At 36.1% G+C, this 20,655-nt stretch overlaps 1 protein-coding gene and 2 long non-coding RNA genes across 27 annotated transcripts in view; 1 reads left to right on the forward strand and 2 right to left on the reverse strand.

Annotated features, from left to right (window-relative positions):
* Nucleotides 1–20,655, reverse strand: part of QKI (QKI, KH domain containing RNA binding) — a 151,206-nt gene that overhangs the window by 108,753 nt on the left and 21,798 nt on the right. For 19 of the 25 annotated variants that reach the window (XR_002341609.2, XR_014837085.1, XM_021083632.2 and 16 more), the window contains exon 2: nucleotides 1,998–2,140. The exons of 1 other annotated variant lie outside the window; for it this stretch is intronic. Coding sequence is in view for 22 of the 24 variants with exons in the window: in XM_021083632.2 (XP_020939291.1) it covers nucleotides 1,998–2,140 (143 nt within the window). In the remaining 2 variants the exon portion in view is untranslated. Of the gene's footprint in view, nucleotides 1–1,997; nucleotides 2,141–3,192; nucleotides 3,364–20,655 lie in introns of all 25 variants that reach the window. 5 more of the 25 variants (XM_085011524.1, XM_085011556.1, XM_085011586.1 and 2 more) reach the window with 1 other exon arrangement.
* LOC146405888 (uncharacterized) lies at nucleotides 10,032–19,211 on the forward strand. Its single transcript, XR_014843698.1, has 2 exons — nucleotides 10,032–12,379; nucleotides 13,454–19,211. It is a non-coding gene; the product is annotated as an uncharacterized LOC146405888 (long non-coding RNA).
* On the reverse strand, nucleotides 13,219–20,042 carry LOC146405889 (uncharacterized). Its single transcript, XR_014843695.1, has 2 exons — nucleotides 14,218–20,042; nucleotides 13,219–13,315 (listed from the first exon to the last, which is right to left on the reverse strand). It is a non-coding gene; the product is annotated as an uncharacterized LOC146405889 (long non-coding RNA).

Here is a 20,655-nt window from a genome sequence, read left to right on the forward strand (position 1 = left end):
TGATCTGGAGGCCCAAAATGGTTTTATGCCTATCTCTCTCCTCTTATGAATAACTAAAGTTCTCATTTAAAAAGCTTTGATAAAATGGACATTTTGGGGGGCCAAGAGTCATCCATAACTCATACACCCATCTGCCTATATGACATGCCCACACCTGGATATCTGACTTCAAACTCAACATCCCTAAATCAGAAGTGCTGAACCCCCGCCTACAAACCTGCTCTTTCCTGTCTGCTGTAGCTCAGGAACTGGTGACTTTGTTGTTACCCTAATTGACCAAAACCTTTGAGCTATTACTGGTTTTCCCTCACACCTCAATCTACCAGCAAATCCTATTGGCTCTGAGTTATCCATCTATGCAGGATCCAAGCACTGCTAAGTCCTCTTGTTCCAGTTCCTCCTGTGCCCCCTCGCTGGTCTTCCTGCTGTCACCATCACCCACAACTTTTCTCCAAAAAGCAACCAGAATTAACCTATGAAAACCCAATGAACTCATGTGGCTCCCTGGCTTTCCACTTCACTCTGCAGCATCCGAAATCCCTACTGAGGCCCACAGCCTACGGGATGTGGCCCCTCTGCTATCTTTCTAACCTCTCATCTTACCACACTTCCCAAGTATGCTCATGCCTCAAAGTCAATGCACTGTGTTCACTCTTCCTGGACCGTTCTTCCCCATCTATTCCTCTAGCCCCTTGTACTACACCCAATTATCTTCCAACAAACTCCTCCTTTGCCTATATTGTCCAGAACCGTTTATATATTTCCAACAAAAACATTTATTAAAAAAGTCGATGTGTTAGCTTGTAAGAAAACTTTATCAGAAATGCATCATATGAACTAACCTCTTTCCCCATTAACTCAAATTCTTTATTTTCCACGTTGAAACTAAGATACCGTCCATAAAAATCAGTGAATCTTAGCGTACACACCACATTTTTTGACTTTACAATACCAACTCCTTATATTTGCTTTCAAAATCATTCTCTGAAATATAGCAAAAGGCTATCATTTGTGTTTAAACATTCAATAGGTGTTGGATGACTATTACACGCCAATATTATGTGCACTGGGAATACAGTAGTAAATAATAAAAACAAATTCTTGCTTTAGGTACCTTATATTCTGCTGGGGAGAGACAAAAAGATAAACAAACGAAAAAGAAAATCATCAGATAATAAGTGCTACTGCACAGAAATAGAGAAACGTGAAATAATGAGTAACTAGAGATTGTGTCTAGATAAAATGGTCAGAGGAGGCCTCTCTGAAGTGACGTTTAAGCTAAAATCTTAATGATGAAAAGAAACCAGCTAGTTAAGATCAGTGTACAGTAAACATAAAGGTACTTGGGCTGGAAACAGACCTGACTTACTCTTAACAGCCAATGTGACTACAGTGTATGGAGGAAGAGGGAAAATCATTTAAGATGAGGTCAGAGATAGAAGGGCTTCATAACGAAAGGCAAAGAGTTTGGAGCCATTTATAAACTAATTGAAAAGTACAAAGGAGACTATCTGCAACAAGATGCTCACAGAGAACATGTGAGCAGGAAACAAAGATTTTTTTAAAAATTACAAATAGCAGTTACGATAAAAAATTTCAGTGCTGCAAGGAACCTTACCTATCATACAGTCTAACACCTCACTTTACTGAAAGGATAACGTGGCTTCTCTAAGGTCACGTCAAAGACAAGCAAGCAGAGTTGTACTTGGTACTCTCAGGCCAAAGCTCTTTCCCAAATTCTTGCCTTGATTTGAAATCCAGAATCAAGTCTTTAGTATGTATATTTCCAAAATGTGAGATAACGGCATTCAAATGAAAACACATTTTAAAAGATTTTTTTAAATTATCCACACCAAATTATTCACACCTCTAGTCCCTCACATAAATTCTTTTTAAAGCAGCTGACAATGTGTAAGTATTTACCACCAGATATATCTCTTCTAAAAGTATGTGAAGCAGAAAAAAAAAAAAAATGAATATAAACAAAATATACTTACATCTGGGTATTCTTTTACAGGCACATAAAGTTTCTCTTGTAACTGAACAATAGGTCCCACAGCATCAGGCAACTCTGCACTCCTTTTCTCTGTACTGCCATTTAATGTGTCATTGTACATGTCTTTCCGTACTCTGCTAATTTCTGTTAAAAGTAAAAATTTTACATGTGTTAGACAAAAAAAATATTCTTACTAGTTCAGGAAAAAAAAAAAATAAGAGGGTAGGGGAGGATTTCATTGATAAAGTGTTAAAACTCAAAGAAGTAAAGAGTTGTTGACCTATTCTGTCATCCTCTGTATTAAGTCCACATTTAACAGAACTATAGCCTTAAATTAATTTCTACCAGAAATCAAATTCATACCAAATATTTTATTAAAACTAAGGGTCCAAGCTCTTATTCACTATGATACAAATTATTTTACCTAATTCCTTGATACCTAAAGCTAGCCATTCCAAATGATAGCTGCAGACAAAGAGGTATCATAAGACTGCCTATCAGACAAAACTAATACCAAAGGCTCCTTTGTATTTCAGAAATAACCTAGCTGAACAAGATTTAAACTGGACACTTCCTTAGATATTTTAGGTATCTCTGGAACATCCAAACAGAGATGTCCAATATATACACAGATTTTAAGTTCAGGAGAAATCTGAATTTGATACGAATGTATTGGTTAAAGCTGTAAGAACAGAAGAGATGTCTTAGGATACAGGGAGAAGGAAGAACTGAGTGAAATCTAGGAAAAACAGTATTTACGGAGTGAAGAAGGAAGATCCAAATCAAGAAGAAACTGAAGTAGACAGGAGAACCAGGGAAGCGAAGCGTCAAAGAAACAACAGATTGAAGATCGGGGTGATCAACAGTTAGCAAATACCACAAAAGTACGGGAAGGAAAAGACTAAGAGAAGGTACCTTGGATGTGACTACTAAGTCGCCAGTGAATCAGAAGTTTTGAGGAAGAGATGGTATGGAGACCAAACTACACTGGGTTAATGAATGAAATGGAAGGAAGGAAGGAGAGATACTCAGTCAACGATCTTTTAAAAAATTATTAGGACAGTTCGCAGGTACGAGTTTTATTTCTTAAAAAAAAAAAAATAAACTTTTCAAAATAAATGAGATAAATATTTTAAAGGATCAAGTCCTGGACAAAGAAATCAATTAATCCTTTCAAGAATTCGTATTAAACTTACACAGTGTGCTAGAGGATAGGCCCTTGCCCACTGGAATATACTAATAAGGGTGGTCATTATGAATTTTACTGAATGTCTCTGAAACCACCTCTCCATCTCATAGATTATTTCTTCTTTAGGGAAAGGACTTGCATCCATTAGTACTTATAAATAAAATCCCAAGAGAATCAACTATAGGTAAGAAAAATTCAGATGACAAGATTAGAAAATATACAAATATACCAAAAAAACAGTAACTTCATATGGAAGAAAAAATACATTCACCACCTAAGTTAAATTTGTATACTTCCAAACAAATAGAATTTCAATTTATTGCTATTAAAGAATTATCAAATACAAATGCACACTTTAATTTTTTTAACTGGTTATTTAAATCACTTTCAGTTAAATAAAATCTACCACAGTGAAATAGCTTGATCAAAAATGTTCTTACCCAGTTATAAAGTTTTAATCAGTGAAAATATATCGCACTATATTTTCTGCTTCGATGAAGGCAATATTCATTTTATAACAAATCTTATCTCTTAAAAATGTGCTTGTCAAAGCTTACCAAATGTTTATATCTTGTGTAGCAAATAAAATTTTAAAAAAAATCAAAAGAAGGTATCTTGCTATTTTAACTACATTATAAAGGAAAGCCTTAAGTTCTTTTTTGTTTTGCTAATTGAAATCTTTCCTAAAGATGTCTAGTATCTAAGTATTTATTTTAAATTAGCATACAATAGCAATTCTCAAATTTTCAATGACCAAAAACTTAAATATACATGATTATTTACATAATTATGTAATTACAGCATGTTAATTAACTGAAGGCTTAGAAAAATTTAATCTAATTAAAACTGCACATCTACCCTTTAGTTCAGGTCTCCATATAAAAGCAATTTCAACATTCATGTTTTACATTAAAATTTCCTCTTCAAAAACTGCCCAATTCTTATCATGAAGTTAATTAACACTCATAAAAACCTGACAATAGCATAAAAGGAAGCTATACATAAAGTCTGTTTATAAATAGACGCAAATACTCTAAATGAACAGGCTCCACCAGCATATTAAAAGAATACACCAAGACAGTGGAATTATCACCATGAATGTAAGAATAGTTCAATATTCTAAAAAGTCTATAAACACATACAGTAGGTTGAAGAAGGGAAAAAAATGATTTCCATGTAAACAAATTTATCAAACTTAGAAAGAATAAGAGAATTATAACCAAGAAAATTCAGCTAAGACTGGATTTTAAACTATATAAATATACAAAAACCAATAATTTATATAGCCAATTAGGTGATATAATGAAAGAAAAAAGACTCTATAAACATTTTTATAATTACTTAATCACTAAAGTTCCATGAGATTCTGTTATCTGCTATATTCCCAGCACTTACAATGGGTCCTCAATTAATACTCAGTAAACTGGATAGATGGATGGGTAAATGAAAGGAGGAATGAGCTAGATTCTAGGGCGTTAAGGTTAAACACAGGCGTGGTTCCAGCTCTCAAAGAAATTTAGTCTAATATAATAGTACATAAACAAATAGACAAGAGGAACAGTAAAAAGTATGGATTGGAGACACAAAAAGCAGGAGTCATCAACTCTGCCCCAGACTTAAAGAAAGAAGTCTTTTTTGTTTTGTGGGGTTTTTTTTGTTTTTTTGTGTTTTTTTTTTGGTCTTTTCGTCTTTTGTCTTTTTTAGGGCTGTAACCACAGCATACGGAATTTCCCGGGCTAGGGGTCTAATCAGAGCTTTTGCTGCCGGCCTATGCCACAGCCACAGCAATGCCAGATCCAAGCCCCGTCTGCGACCTACACCACAGCTCATGGCAACACTGGATCCTTAAACCCCTGAGCAAGGCCAGGGATCAAACCCACAACTCATGGTTTCCAGTTGGACTTGTTTCTGCTGTGCCAGGACAGGAACCTCAGAAGTCTGTTTTTTAAAGGAAGGAGTATGAGAGGCAAAACTATTATATATTCTACTTTTATTAAAATTAAAAAATATTTCCACCATGTTTCCTTCAGTTTCTAAGACATCATTCAATTTAATAACACAAATTATATACAAGACGGGACTAATGGGAATGAAACTGATGGGAACTGCCTAACTAAGACGGTCTGAGCTCTCAAGGAATTTACAATTTTCATTGTGGAATCTAACCAGCTGAATACAACCTTTATCAACAGCACCTTTCTAGCCAGGACATCATTAGCACTTCTTGGCATGGTATTTATGACACTCAAGTCAGAACGAGTTCTGATTCCAGGCCTGTCACTAACTATGTGATTTTAGGTAAGTCTTTTACTTAACCTCTCTGTGCCTGTACCTCATATAATTAAAGGTTGCTTACTGAATGACCTGACAGAATCTACGGGTTTCCAGTCTTAACAGGCAAAGTCTCACTTATTATTTTCCCTATGACTCCAATGTTTTAAGATTTGTCTCCTAAGCTTTCCATTCTTCAAGGCCCGGCAGTAGGAGCTTTAACATCATCCTATCAAGCTGATATGATCATAGCCAAAATATTACAGAAACACATCATGGGTATGTGAATGGGTAATGCTCTAGTTCCTTCCTAAGTTGTTAAGTTCACAAGTGTTTGTTTATGAAACACAGGAATGCTTCATAATCAGTATTTTTTATATATTCTTCGGTTGCATTAAATATTCCATGATAATGCATAAACTACTACCTTCATCAAACTACAGAAGTGGTTCAGACAATTAAAAGTTCAGAACCATTTGCTTAATCACCCAGTATAAAAATTCCCACTACAAAAATATCCCCATTATCAAGACAATTTGTTTTAGACATCTCTGACAGCCTCAAATGTTATGAATTTTACCGAACCAAATTCTTTCTTAAATTTTCTCCCATTCACCCCCAACTCAATACTCCAAAGCTCCTAGCAGGTCAAATGCCTCTTCTACTATATGACAGCCCTACAAATACTCAAAAAGTTTTATAATATCTAAGTGTCCTCTATAATGACATGGTTTTATACCCTCCCACTCATTTAGACACAATCCATTTGCCTATGTTCCTTTTAAAATGGAAAACCCTGTACCACACACATCTTTCCCTGACCATCTATGAGTATGCAGACTGAGGCCTGCCTACCTCCAGTCCCACTCTGCATCCACTGCATGTTGAAGAGTACTTTTACTTTTTTGGCAAGCACATCAACTGCTGAAACGGTGGTCCTAAGCCAAGATTCCACCATTCCATACTTCCACAAGTTTTTCTTCAGACACCAGCAGAGAGTTTTTCCCCCTGGTTGCTGTCTACTAGATGGGTATTAATCTATCAGTTGACATTCCTTAGGCATGACTATTCTATGAGTCGAGGATCAAACTAACTGCAGTTTCACAGCCCACACATTTCTCTAGCCTGGATATTAAAGTTCAGGTACATCTTACCAACTATTTGATGACATCTCAAGCTACACTAGAACCAGAACCTTCCTCTGGACCCACCAGAGTACAGTAGATTGCTTTTGGAATCCACAGGCTGTGCCATCAAGTCGAGAATATCAACTTTTCAGCTGTGGAGAGTATTCACCTTTCCAGCATCCAGGTTCCTCTCATTTTCCAAGTTTTCTTGAATTGATATTGACTGACCATATTCTTTCAAATTTCAGTATCCTGAAAACTATTTTTTGTTTATTATGCCTGAAAACTTGTTTTGGTTTATACTATTTACTGTCTCCCTCACACTTCTCTGCTTTAATTATCTTGGTTCCTTTTCCAAACTAAAGCTCATTTATCAGTCAGTGAATTCTGCTCCTAGGAGGGAAAATAGGCATTGCACGGTTCTGCTTTGTGTAACCTATAACATTACATCATCAGCCTTAGGTCTTTTCCCTTTCCTTTAACTCACCTAACTATGGATTTAACTAAAACCTTTGTTTCAAAATCATTCATACACTTCATAAGCCTTAACTCATTCTGGCTTTTAGTTTTCCCTGTATCACCACTTTTATTATATCTAAATTATTGTATGTGCATCCCATCCTCTGCCACATTAAAAATTTGCATTTTTAAAGTCTGAATTATTAGATTAAGAGATCAACCATTCTGTGGAAGAGAAGAATGTTAGAATTAAAGACATGACAAAACACTGGAGAATAGAAAAATGCAGGCTGAGAAATCTAAATTACAAAATTAAGCACTTTGATTTTGAAGACAGGTAATGGCTCTATATAAATTCAATGCTGCAAAGTTGGAAGAGTAGATAAAGATAAAATACAGACCTATTTTACTTTCTGGGTTAGAATTTTTTCAACATATGTAAACCAAGAAAATAAAAATTAGGAAATGAAATACAAGAAAATTTACCAGCTTATTAGTAAACAAAAAATTCTAATGATACACAATATGAAAGAATTATTTTCAAGATTTGTAACAATCCAAATTAAAAGATGACTTTTTAAAACACTGAAAAAAAAATGTCATGCAAACCACATCTTATGGTAGCTATTTCCAATTATTCAAAAGACTATGCTGATATTATAGACATATATTTTATTTGGTTATCCATCTGCTTTTCCTTAGGCTTTACATTTAAATCCATCAAATTACCTTATCACTGTAATATGGCTTGAGCAAAAATACAGAAAGAAATGAAAACGTTACACTATTATTTGACCATCAATGCCACACTTTTAACATTTTCCATTAATTTATTCAGTAAGAGCCAACTACTTATAAAAAATATATGCTTTGATATCCATAGTATACATTTTACAAAAAGTTAAAAGAACAACTTCCATCATTCCAAATCAAATTTAATTGGGACGTATTGTTTCCTCATATCTGCAATCCACCTCTTGCTGCACATTAAACTGGGACACTAACATACATAAAAAGTAGTCGTCTAGTTTATTTCAGTCTTAATGAACAAATCACCAGTCTCCATGTACATGGAATTCATTAAACCTTATTACAACAATATTAAGAGTCTATTTATAACTGAAGGAGAAGTGCCACTATACAAAGAGGTGGCTATTATGTGCCCTTATGTACTTAGGGGCAAGAAAGAGCTCTTCTGAAAAAAAAGAAACCTCTAATCCAGAGTTTTCTAAATACAGGGAAAGTTTTAAAAATATTTTGAGCAAAGCAAAACCCACAAAATAATATAACTTCATGTGCTCATTTTAAAAGGCCACGTCCTCAAGACACAGAAAACAAATGAATTAAAAATCAGGTTACTAGAAAATGTGCAGAGTTTAATGGAATATATTTTGCTTAAAAAAATAAATCTGATTTAATTTTGAAGCAACTACATTGAAACTGGAAAGAAAAAAATTTAAGCTACTAATAATTCTCTAGATAGGAGCTTTTTTTTTTTAGGTTGAACTGTATTTTGAGCTTCAGAACTATAAGTACAAACACTTACATCAAATACAAAATTAAATTCATCAGCCCTCCTTTAAAGTGCCAAAATTAACAACTGTTCAAAATTACTGATAAATTTCATGCACAAAATATGAACCAGTCCATCCTAGTTCCATGAATGTTCTCAGCAGCAGTTTTGCATCATAAAAGGTACTTAAGGAATTACCATGTGGCTCAGAGGGTTAAGGATCCAGTGTGGTCATTGCAGTGACTCAAGTTGGATACCTGGCCCGGAAACTTCCACATGTCGTGGACGCAGTCAAAAAATAGTAACACTATAACAATAATAATAATAATAATAATAAAAGGTATTTATTTAATAGGAGCTGCATTTCCCTAAAAAGGCTCTTTCAAAGGTTACAGAAAATAACATCTACATATGATCCAATTTATACTAATTATGTGAATTTTTAGATAGTAACATAGAAGTCAAAAAAAAGGATATAACAACTATTAAGAGTAACCATCTCTGGGAGATGGATTTACAAGGACAATTTAGCTTTCACATTACTATATGATTTTTTAACAATAATAACACTTAGAAGACACATTCTCATTAGGATGACAGAAAGTATTTAAAGTCAAAATGCAGAATATTGGATTCCCCATGTAAAATTATATTAAGGATTAAGTATAATTTCCAAATCTAAAAATAAACCACATGGAGTTCCCGTCGTGGCGCAGTGGTTAACGAATCCAACTAGGAACCATAAGGTTGCAGGTTCAATGCTCGGCCTTGCTCAGTGGGTTAAGGATTTGGCGTTGCCATGAGCTGTGGTGTAGGTCGCAGATGCGGCTCGGATCCTGCATTGCTGTGGCTCTGGCATAGGCTCATGGCTACAGCTCAGATTCAACCCCTAGCCTGGGAACCTCCATATGTTGCGGGAGCAGCCCAAGAAAATGGCAAAAAGACAAAAAATAAATAAATAAATAAAAATAAACCACAAATACCTAATAAATTTTTTTACATATGAGCACCTCTACCACGTTAAAATACTGTACCTGAATTATCACATGATCCTCACAAAAATATGACGTAATACATACTTTAATATCCATTTTACATTACAAAAAGGGAAGAAGGAAAAGAAAGGAATAGGGAAAGGGAAGAGGGGAGAAAGGAATGAAGAGAAGAATGTTCAGAGATTAAAGAATGTGTCCAAGGTCACAGCTAGTCCAACCAACTTTTATATTTAGGGCTTCATAAAGGACTTCTGGAACAAGAAGCCCTTAAAACTCACTTCGAGGAGTTCCCGTCAGGGCTCAGTGGTTACCAAATCCGACTAGGAACCAGGAGGATGAGGGTTCCATCCCTGGCCTCACTCAGTAGGTTAAGGATCTGGCATTGCTGTGAGCTGTGGTGTAGGTCACAGATGTGGCTCAGATCCAATGTTGCTATGGCTGTGGCGTAAGCTGGCAGCTACAGCTCCGATTAGACCCTTAGCCTGGGAACCTCCATATGCCACAGGTGCTGCTCCAAAAAGTAAAAAAAAACAAAAAACAAAAAACCTCACTTTGAGAGATGGTAATTAGAGAATGGAAAATAAGAAAGTGGGATAAACCAACTTTTGGTTTATTGTTAGCCATTCTGTAACCTGTATAGTCCAGTGAGTTCACTGTTCTACTAGTGACTACAAAAAAGTCTTTGCAGCCCTCCCTTTTCACTCCACGCTAACAGAAAGCAGTTTTGTGGATGAAATCTAGGCCTAGGTTCCAAGAAAAGCAACAATCCTAAATGAATAAATGGATACTGCTGGTATACAAAGAAGGCAAAATAGGCTATCAGAGAAAACCGAGTAGGGGAAAGCATTTTTTAAGTGAATAAAAATCAACTATTTAATGGAAACAGGAATCCTTTCTCATTTAAATTAGATTTTGTTTGAAAGTTAATTACTTTTAAATCTGGTTAGTTTTACATATTATGTATCAAGTATTATTTAATAAAAATGTTGCCTTCTGATCATTTAATTTTTTAAAACATTCAAGGGAAACTAGTCTTTATACAATATCCACTGTATCAAAATTTAAATCTGGAGGTTAAGAAACATCTGTCAGGGAGTTCCCGTCGTGGTGCAGTGGTTAACGAATCCAACTAGGAACCATGAAGTTGCAGGTTCGATCCCTGGCCTTGCTCAGTGGGTGAAGGATCCGGTGTTGCCATGAGCTGTGGTGTAGGTCGCAGACACGGCTCGGATCCTGCATTGCTGTGGCTCTGGCGTAGGCTGGCAGCTACAGCTCCGATTAGACCCCTAGCCTGGGAACCTCCATATGCCGTGGGAGCGGCCCAAGAAATGGCAAAAAGACAAAAAAAAAAGAAAAAAAAAAAAGAAACATCTGTCAACGAATATCTGAAGAATACATAACAGTAAAATGAGAATCCAGATAAAAAATAATACTTGAGAAACTAGCAATTTTTACTAATGACTCTTTTCCCAACCCTTTTAATATTTCTGCAAGAATAAAAATAAATTCATAGCAATGGAAATCAGTAACCAGGATATGAGTGCAAGACTTTTCACCACATAGACTCTTTGAATTTGTAATTATCTCAATGTATTAACTTTTCAATCATCTAAATGTATTAACTTTTCAAAAATACTTTAAGAAATTTTTATTTATGATCATGATAGTAAGGGCTATAATCCATGAGGCTATAATGATATAAATAATTGAATAAATAAGCACATGTGAGAGAAAAGAGATCTTCCTTGTAGAATTCCAATAGACAAATATAGAGGGAAGGATGGATAAAGAAAATCATCATTAGAAAACAATCACAGTAATAACTACTGCAAGCAAGAATCACTCAATGGATGCTAAAAATTAACAAAAGTATGAGGAGAAACAGGATCTATGTCCAAGCTTCAGAGCATCTTCCCACAAGACATTTATTAATTACAAAGGAAAAAAGAAAAACTACGGTGGAGAAACCTAGCAGACACCACCTTAAGCAGATTATTGAAGTTAATATCAAGAATAATAAGACATACACTCTGGGTTATGATAAGCTGACAAGGGTACAACAGCACTTCTGCAGTTTTCTTGCCAAAAATGCATAACCTCAATCTACTCCTGAGAAAACACCAGACAAGCCCAAATCAAAAAATGTTCTATACACTAACTACCAGTTATCTTCTAAAGTGTCAAGAAAAATATTATGAAAGAATGTGACACTGTCACAGCTTGGAAGAAACTAAAGAGACATCACCACTAAATGCAATGTGGGATTTGGATTGGATCCTGGACCACAAAAGGTACATGAGCATAAAGATTGGAGAAATCTGAATAAATATCTGCATATAAGTTAATAATACTGTATCAATGTTAATTTCCTATTTCCCCCATAACTGTACTCTGGTCATATGAGTTGTTAACACTAACCTCTGCACTATTTTTTCTGTTTCTCTATATGTCTAAACTCATTTCAAAAAACAATTAAAAGTTTTTGCTTTAGCCTTCAGAGTTATTTATTTTAATGGAATGGAGGACAGTTGTGGGAGAGAATCAAAGCCATGGAAATATCTTATTTTTCTAGTTTAGGGAAAAAAAAAAAAAAAAAAGGAAATGCCTGCTTAACAATAAAACTGAGGATCTCAAATTTATTTAAAGTAGCTTAATTCAAAAATTAAAAAATTTAAATAATTTCTTTAATTTTCTTTAACAGATACTACTTAAAAAATATATATTCACTTTTTTTTTTTCTAGATTTCATAGTGCTTAAAAAAAATTTTTTCAGAGTTCCCATTGTGGCTCAGAGGGTTAAGAACCTGGCTAGCAACTATGACGATGCGGGTTTGATCCCTGGCCTCACTCAGTGGGTTAAGGATCCAGTGTTGCCACAAGCTGCAGGGTAGGTCAAAGGCTGATGAGGCTCAGATCTGGCGTGGCTGTGGTATATAGGCTGGCTACTGCAGCTCTGATTTGACCCCTAGACTGGGAACTGCCATATGCCGCAGGTGTAGCCCTAAAAAGAAGGGAAAATTTTTTAAAAAATTTTTTATTAAAGTATAGTTGATTTACAATATTGTGTCAATTTCTGCTTACAGCAAAGTGACCAAGTCATACATAAATACATTTTTCCTCATATTATCTTCCATCATGTTCTATCACAAGAGATTGGATATAGTTTCCTGTGCTATACAATTAAAAAAAAAAAACACATGCACTTCAAACCCTCCTTAAAAATTAACATGGAAAAAGATTAAAATCCATAAAAATGACCTTTCTGCAGAAAGTGAATCTAAGTACTGCATGCACAAAGGGAAAAAAAGCACTAGCCTTCAGTTTACACAATCTGGATTTTAATTCTGACTTTCTGCAAAACATAGTTGTGCAGCTTAAACTTAACCCTCTGGGTCTTAGTTTCCTACTCTGTAAAATGAGATTAGACCAGATCACAACTAGTTTCTTCTAGTTCTAAAAGTTTATCAATTAGGAATGTACCTTCCTGTTTCTTCAGAGAGAAGCCCATTCTGTGTTCCCTCTGTATCAATATCCCACGAAAAAAGAGCATATAAATACAATGACCAATTGAGAGAACCTCAGACAATCCTACTCTTTTCAGAATTACACATTCCAAAATGTCAAACTACTGGGCACCAGGACTCAGGTTGGTTTGGTTTGGTTTTGGTTTGGGGTTTTTTTTTTTTTTTTTTTTTTGCTTTTTTTAGGATCACTTCTGAGGCATATGAAGTTTCTGGGCTAAGGGTCAAATCAGACCTGCAGCTGCTAGCCTACACCACAGCCACAGCAACACAGGATCCAAGCCACATCTGAAACCTACACCACAGCTCTCTGCAATGCCAGATCTTTAACCCACTGAGCGAGGCCAGGGATCAAACCCACATCCTCATGGATACTAGCCAGGTTTGTTTCTGCTGAGCCACAATGGGAACTCCCCCTAGGACTCAGCTTAAATGATATTTTTGTAAAGCACTAAATCCTCATGTAACCAGGCTCTACATATTTGTATTTGGAAAGGTGACACTGTCTCTATGTATTTTATTCTCTTCAAACTCCAAATCCCTTAGGGCTTTAAAAGGAATTTGGTAAACCAGAGTGAAAACGAAACAAGATTCCCAAAACGTTGAGGCAATTATGTCTGTGTAAGGGGGAGAGATGATGTACTTTTCCTAGCTAACAATTTCTTTGATTTTTAATTATCCTTTTCAACTGTATTCCAAACTCCACCTAAGCTCAATGCAGGAAAAGCCTAAGATATGTAATCACACAATTCATTTTATTTGAGCATCACCTAATTCCATAAACTAAAGCAAATGAATGGCAAATGACATTCACAGATGTTACAGCAGCTCAAATACAAGAGAAATCCCTCATACTAGGAAAAAGCTAGGGAGAGGTTTTTTTAAGCCATAATAAACAATCTACAATACACAATATTCAGAAAAGTCCTTTTATAGCAAGTATTAAGATTGAATTAAAAAATAAAACTCGGAGTTCCCATTGTGGTCCGGCAGAAATGAATCTGACTAGGAATCATGAGGTTGCAGGTTCGATCTCTGGCCTCGCTCAGTAGGTTGAGGATCCGGTGTTGCCGTGAGCTGTGGTATAGGTCGCAGATGTGGCTCGGATCTGGCGTTGCTGTGGCTGTGGTGTAGGCCAGCAGCTACAGCTCCAGTTAGACCGCTAGCCTGGGAACCTCCACATGCTGCAGGTGTGGCCCTAAAAGGACATAAGACAAAAAAAAAAATAAATGAAACTTTCATCTTTGTAACAGAAGCAATATATACAGCACCCTCAAATTCAACATAACTGGTACTGAAAATATTATTTTAATATGGTAAACAATATGATCCCCTTTAATTAAACCCAAGCTGTTTTACTTTACAAAGAACTGGATTCAGGAAATCTAGAGTTCCTGCTATGGTGCAGTGGGTTAAGAATCCAATTGCATGGGCTCACGTCTCTGCAGAGGCGTAGGTTGGATCTCTGGCCCGGTGCAGGGGGTTAAAGGATCTGGTATTACCACAGTTGTAGTGGAGGTCACAGCTGCAGCTCAGATTCAGTCCCTGGCCTGGGAACTTCCACATGCTGTTGGTGCCAGCCATTAAAAAAGAAGAAAAGAAACCGCAATCTAAGTAACATTACATATGCTACTGGCAGAAGTCCATGTGCGACATTTTTACTGACTCTTAAAGTATACATTCTACTGTCACATAACAATGTTCTTGGAAAATATTTTAATGTGAGCTTTTTAAATGCCAGACACAGCACTCTTTCTGGGATTATAAAACTTTAATTCATTACAATGGAAGCTAAATTGCTATCATAGATAAATATTACCAATATAATCCAGCAAAAGCCCTGGTTGAGGACATTCCAGACAAACCCTCTCCCTGAACTCCAAACACCTGTATCCAACTGCCTTCTAAATATGTAACCTTAACACATTCAAAATCAAACTCATCTATGCCTCAAACCTGTTCCTCCTGATCTCAGAAAATGGCCAATCTGTTCTCTCACACATCACGTTCAAACCACTGGCAAGTACTATATACTCACTTAGCTTTTAAAATATATCCAGAATCTCACTTCTCACCCCTTCATCCTCTGCCACCCTAGTTCTAGCCTCAATCATTTCTCACCTTGTCAGTAACTAAAATAACCCTCCTGGTTTCTCTGTTTCCACCACTGCCCCTGTCAATCTATTCTCTATTTTTCAGAGTTAGCCTATCAACTCTGATATGTCACTGCTCTGCTCAAAACCCTCTAATAGAGCTATTTTCAAAATTTCTGATCTCAGGACTCCACGATTAAAATATTACTACAAGAAGTCTAAAGAGTATGTGTTTGTAAGGTTTATATCTATTAGCACTTACTATAATAGAAATCAAAATTGCAAAGTGTTTAAATTACTTTCGATTCACTTTTAAAAACAGTAAACCCTATTACATGTTATAGAAAACTTTTTATGGAAAATAATATATTTTCCAACATAATAGAATAGTGAGAGGCAGTTTTATATTTTTGCACATTGTTTAAATGTCTTTCTTAATAGAGAAAATGGGGTTCTCCTATCTTCTTCTCAATTCAATCTGCTGCGGTATCACATAGTACATAGCCTCTAGAAAACTCAAACACTCATGCAAGAATGAGGGTGAAAAAGTCAAATAACATTATCATGAAAATAACTCACAAACTCCCAAAGCCAGATCACATTTAAGAACCACTGCTCTGATTTCCCACTGCAGTTAGTGTAAAGGCCCAGGTTCTGACAAAGCTCTACGAGGGCCCACAGCACCCACAAAGGCTCCCCTTCACTCTCCCCTCATACCTTCCTGACCTACTCTTCTAACTAATCTACCCATCCCTCATTCACAGCTACAGCTGCACCCACACAAGGAACTGAGGGTCCTGACCTCACAGTTTTACACCGACTCGACTCTCCCCTAGAAAGCTATTCATTCTCCCCAGAGAGCAGCATGGCTCACTCTATTATCTTCTTCAAATCTCTGCTCTAATGTGAATTTCTCAACAAGGCCCACTCAGATCTCTATTTAAAACTGCAATTTGCCTCGCCACCTCCAATCCACCCAGAATGCTACGATACCCTTCATCCTGTTCAATGTATTCCCATAACTCATATTGCCTAGTATAGCACAGAATGTATTTAATTGCTTACTGCCTATCTCCTAACAAAACAATGTAAACTCTAAGAGTGAAGACAGCTTTATTTTTGCCATTTGCTATATTCCAAATATCTAAATCCTTGAAAAAAAACATCATTTGAACAAACATTAGGGCTCTTAGCACAAAAACACACAAAGCTACAAAACATCCCTGAAACTTCACTAAAGCCTCAACAGGTTATTTGCTTGACAATTTACTCCTCTTCCCTTTAAAGTAACAGGAATGTGCCTCTTCTCAAAAGGGCTTTCTCTCTTTATTCAGGTTTTGTGAGAATCTAAAACACTTGGATAATGACATGTTTATTACATCAACGTTAAATTTCTCTATCGTATTGTAGATCAAATGAGAAGATAAAATGCACAAGCAACTAAATATAATTGGTTTTAGCTTAAAAACAAAAAACAAACAAAAAAACACCTAACCCTAAGGGAAAGGCTGCCCCTTCCAGGACAGCACCAAAGGAGTTGTACTAATTCACTTCTCTTGAGATTTTTCCATAACCTCCATATTTACAGTCTGCACAGTTTTGATCAACCATTCAAAGCATATTTAGTAAAAATTTTAAGAAGACTTTAAATTTTATTTCTTAAAAGTACAAACTGTTTATAAAGTGGATTAGCCTGAATAAAGTATAATCTGAGTTTATTTTAACTTCTTTTACTAATCCATGGTACGATACAATGGTTTTCATATATGTATTCAACAAATATTTTTGTACATCTACCATGAACTAGGCATTGGCCAAGGCCCTAGGAATACAGTCATGTGCAAAATAGACATGGTCCCTGCTCTATCAGAAACTTAGCAAAAATAATAGTTGAAGCAGAGTACTCAGATGTCCTTAAAGAAGCACCTTTCAAGACATTTAATATGTATACTTTAATTCTTATTGCAGAGTAATAATAATCTTAGCTTTTACTGAATTTCTATTCCTCCCTATCATCCCATAACACAATCTATGAAAGTTACACAAATACCACGAGTATTATGCTGCATTCAGTGGTTATGTGGTCTCTATGATTAGGAGATAGACAATCTTAAAAGTCATTACTCAGGGGATACTGAGTCCTCAGACAGGAAGCCAAAAGCTAAATTCAAAAAGACTTCACATTCCTCTAGACTTCACATTCCTGCTTGGAACTGGACTTCCAAGAGTTGATAAAGCCCCAGGGAAAGCAAGCCTACCAGACACCACCGCACTAAGAGGCATCTCTACAGGAGATAATTTAAAACGAATTCTCCTTTGTAAACTAATTATCCAGCTGTTACTCTGTCTCTATTTCCAGTTATCCAGACCTTCCCCAGGGGGCTGACTGAAATGCCACAAGCAAGGTGGTACTGGCAATGAAACAGAGTTGACTGACGTTGGGAAGGGCAGCACACAATTACTAAGGAGGAGAGGAATCTTTTAAACTCATATTAGAGTAATGAGGTCAAACCTCTCCCTTCAAAGTCTGCCTTGGAGGACCCACTGTATCACTGCTGTCCGGCTGGGTGGATTTCCTTACAGATGAGTACTAGTCTCATCTCCACTTTACAGTAGGAGACTGCGATTTGGAGATTAAATACTTTTGCCAAGATCATGTACCTTGAAAGTCAAAAAGTCAGGATTCAAATCTACGTGTGACTCCAAACCTTACTGCTCCATCTCCCAAAATTACATTTGGATGCTATTAGAACAAGTGGTCTTGAGAATGGGAAAAGCAATGATAGCAGACAGTAAGAGCCAGAAAGAAAAGGGAAAAGAGAAAAGGGGGTGGGGGGAATGAGAAGAGGGTAGAAATTAGATAGGATAACGATAAAGGAAATGTGTGTGTGTACACACACACACACAGACACAGTAAGAGTGAAGGAAAGAAAGAAATGGTACAATGCAAATTAAAACCAGAATGAAGTCAAAGTAGAGATTCTCATTTAAGCTCTGGCAGGAACTAACTGCATTTAAAATCATTTAAGCGTTTTGTGGTCTATAACTACTCTCATCTATAAGCACTTCTAAGATAACTCTAGACCTAAGCTTCTGAGTTGGACAGAAAAAATTATTTCACTTAAATAACAAATATTTGTAGAGTGTCCAGCACATAACAGATGCTCCAGAAGCTGCTATTATGGACTGAATACATCCCATTGTTCTACGGTATCAAGCACTGTGCTGGGCAACATGGTCTTTGCCATCACAATTCCTCCAGCAGTAAAAACTGGTTTCTACGTAAAAAGATTAGAGCGTTAGAAGTGATTGAAAGATGAGGCTGAGTATCCTTGGCTATAAATACCCGGGCCTGAATACTAGACAAAGCAATTTTTAGAGAGTAAGCCAGAGGTCTATGGTTTCGTTTCATTCGATAGTAGAAAAGACCAAGCTAGGGAAAATTGTACTCTAAGATACATAAGCCCTCACTCTAATTATTACGAAGAAAAGGAGGATACAAGTGGAAAAACATGGACATGTATTTATCACTCTTATGATTCATAATTTTGTTGATGGATCTGATACATGGAAAAAAGCTTAAAATATGTTTTTGTCCCACTCAAGGATTTTTCCCAAACTTTAGTTTTCTGAATCCTAATCCCATCTATTTTTAGTACTTTCTATGATTATCAAGGCAAGTGGTTCTGTTCTTCTTGTTTACTCAAAAGCTCAAAGACAGGAGTTCCCATTGTGGCTAGGCAGTAACAAACCAGACGAGCATTCATAACGACACAGGTTCAATCCCTGGCCTCGAACAGTGGGTTCAGGATCTGGCATTGCAGTGAGCTGTAGTGCAGGTCATAGAGGCAGCTTGGATCTGGTGTTGCTGTGGCTGTGGTGCAGGCCAGCAGCTGTAGCTCCGATTCAACCCCTGGTCTGGGAACTTCCGTATGTCTCGGGCGAGGCCCTAAAAAGACCAAAAACAAAACAAAACAACTCAAAGACAGAAGCCAATGAATATTTATTCATTTTAGATTAGCCTTAGAGTAGATAGGTTTAAAGATATGTAAGTTATCATTCAAACTGGGTATTTGTTCCTTGAAACAAAATATGTATTTTTCCCAGTGAAAAGTTCATAATGAACAGAATTTCTAAGAACAAAGTTCTGTCTTCACCAAAGCCTGCCTTGATGAGGGCAAGTGGAAAAATACTGATATAAACCAAAATCTATAAAACAACCTTACTTCAAACAAAACTGTATCACCCCTACAACACTGAAAAATGGATGAAATCCAGTCTTCAGAGATGAAACTCTTCCTAATAGTGGTCTGAAACCAAACCCATAGGAAGACAAAGTATAGCAAGATCTACCATCTTCAGTCAGATAATTTCACAGACAAAAAAAAAAAAAAAGGGTAAGATGTACATTAGAGCCCCCAGTATATTTTTTTGAAAGCAATTAAGTGGAAAAGGCCGCAAAAGCTCTCAAAACCAGGCCAATTCATAGGTATCTGGGGGCATTAGTAGCAACTTTCAGTAAGATATCAGAGTATTAAGACAACTAAAAACGAACCCACTTTCAGAGGGTCAATATTAAATGGAACAAGTCTGAAAGAAACTTAATATACTTCCTGCATTCTGAACACATCGTGCTGTCTTTTCTCTTATGAAAATATCACTTTCAAGTCAATCAAGTTGTTTATACAGTCGACACACCACCTTCCTTAGAGCTGTAGTTACAGTAGCTAAAGATAAAATTTAACATAACGTGCATGTAAAGGAGGACAACTTAAGACAGGCAAAAAACTTTGCCTTTCCAGGTCTTTGTCCAGAACGAACCTAAACTATCAGTTCACAGGTAAAATTTTACTTTACAAAAAATTTACAAAACAGCTGGCCGAAGGACTGTAAATAATCATCTGTGACAAAGAACAGAAACAAACTGCTGAAAAGTGCAATCTTTAAAAAAAAAAAAAAAAAAAAAGCAACCACTACAATGTCTCAGTTGGCCTCCATCTATAAAGTGGAGTTATTTCCAGCTCACAGGATTGCTGGAAAGATTAAATGAGATGAGATGAGATGAGAGAGACCATGCCTGATTCAAATACCTAAATATGTCTGTATTATCATCATGATGAATGATGACATGATTTTATGATGCAAAATTATGTATTGTGGAAATGCTATACCCTGACAAGAAGGTCTGAAAGATAATATGTGCTGATCTGATGAATATCTGTTATATAAAATCTGTAGCAGGTCTTTTCCCAGAAGCCACAGATATAAAAGATACTTAGAAAAGGCACCTACCAAATACTGTTTGCAAATGATTTCTTACATGTAAAGTCACCATAAATGCCAAAAAAGACAGAAAGTAACAAAGATACAGCTTAATTTTTCCAACTCATTTTTACTAAGCTCTTTCTCAAATATTCGAACATATAATCCAGAAAATCTTACAAACCACTCAAATACAAACCCCCACAGTACATTCGGCTTATTAAAAGTA

The sequence above is a fragment of the Sus scrofa genome, chromosome 1 (assembly GCF_054392235.1).
Source record: "Sus scrofa isolate SSC_HxYL_T2T_F1_AM1 chromosome 1, Sscrofa_HxYL_maternal_Yorkshire_Landrace_v2.0, whole genome shotgun sequence".
Taxonomy (NCBI): domain Eukaryota; kingdom Metazoa; phylum Chordata; class Mammalia; order Artiodactyla; family Suidae; genus Sus; species Sus scrofa.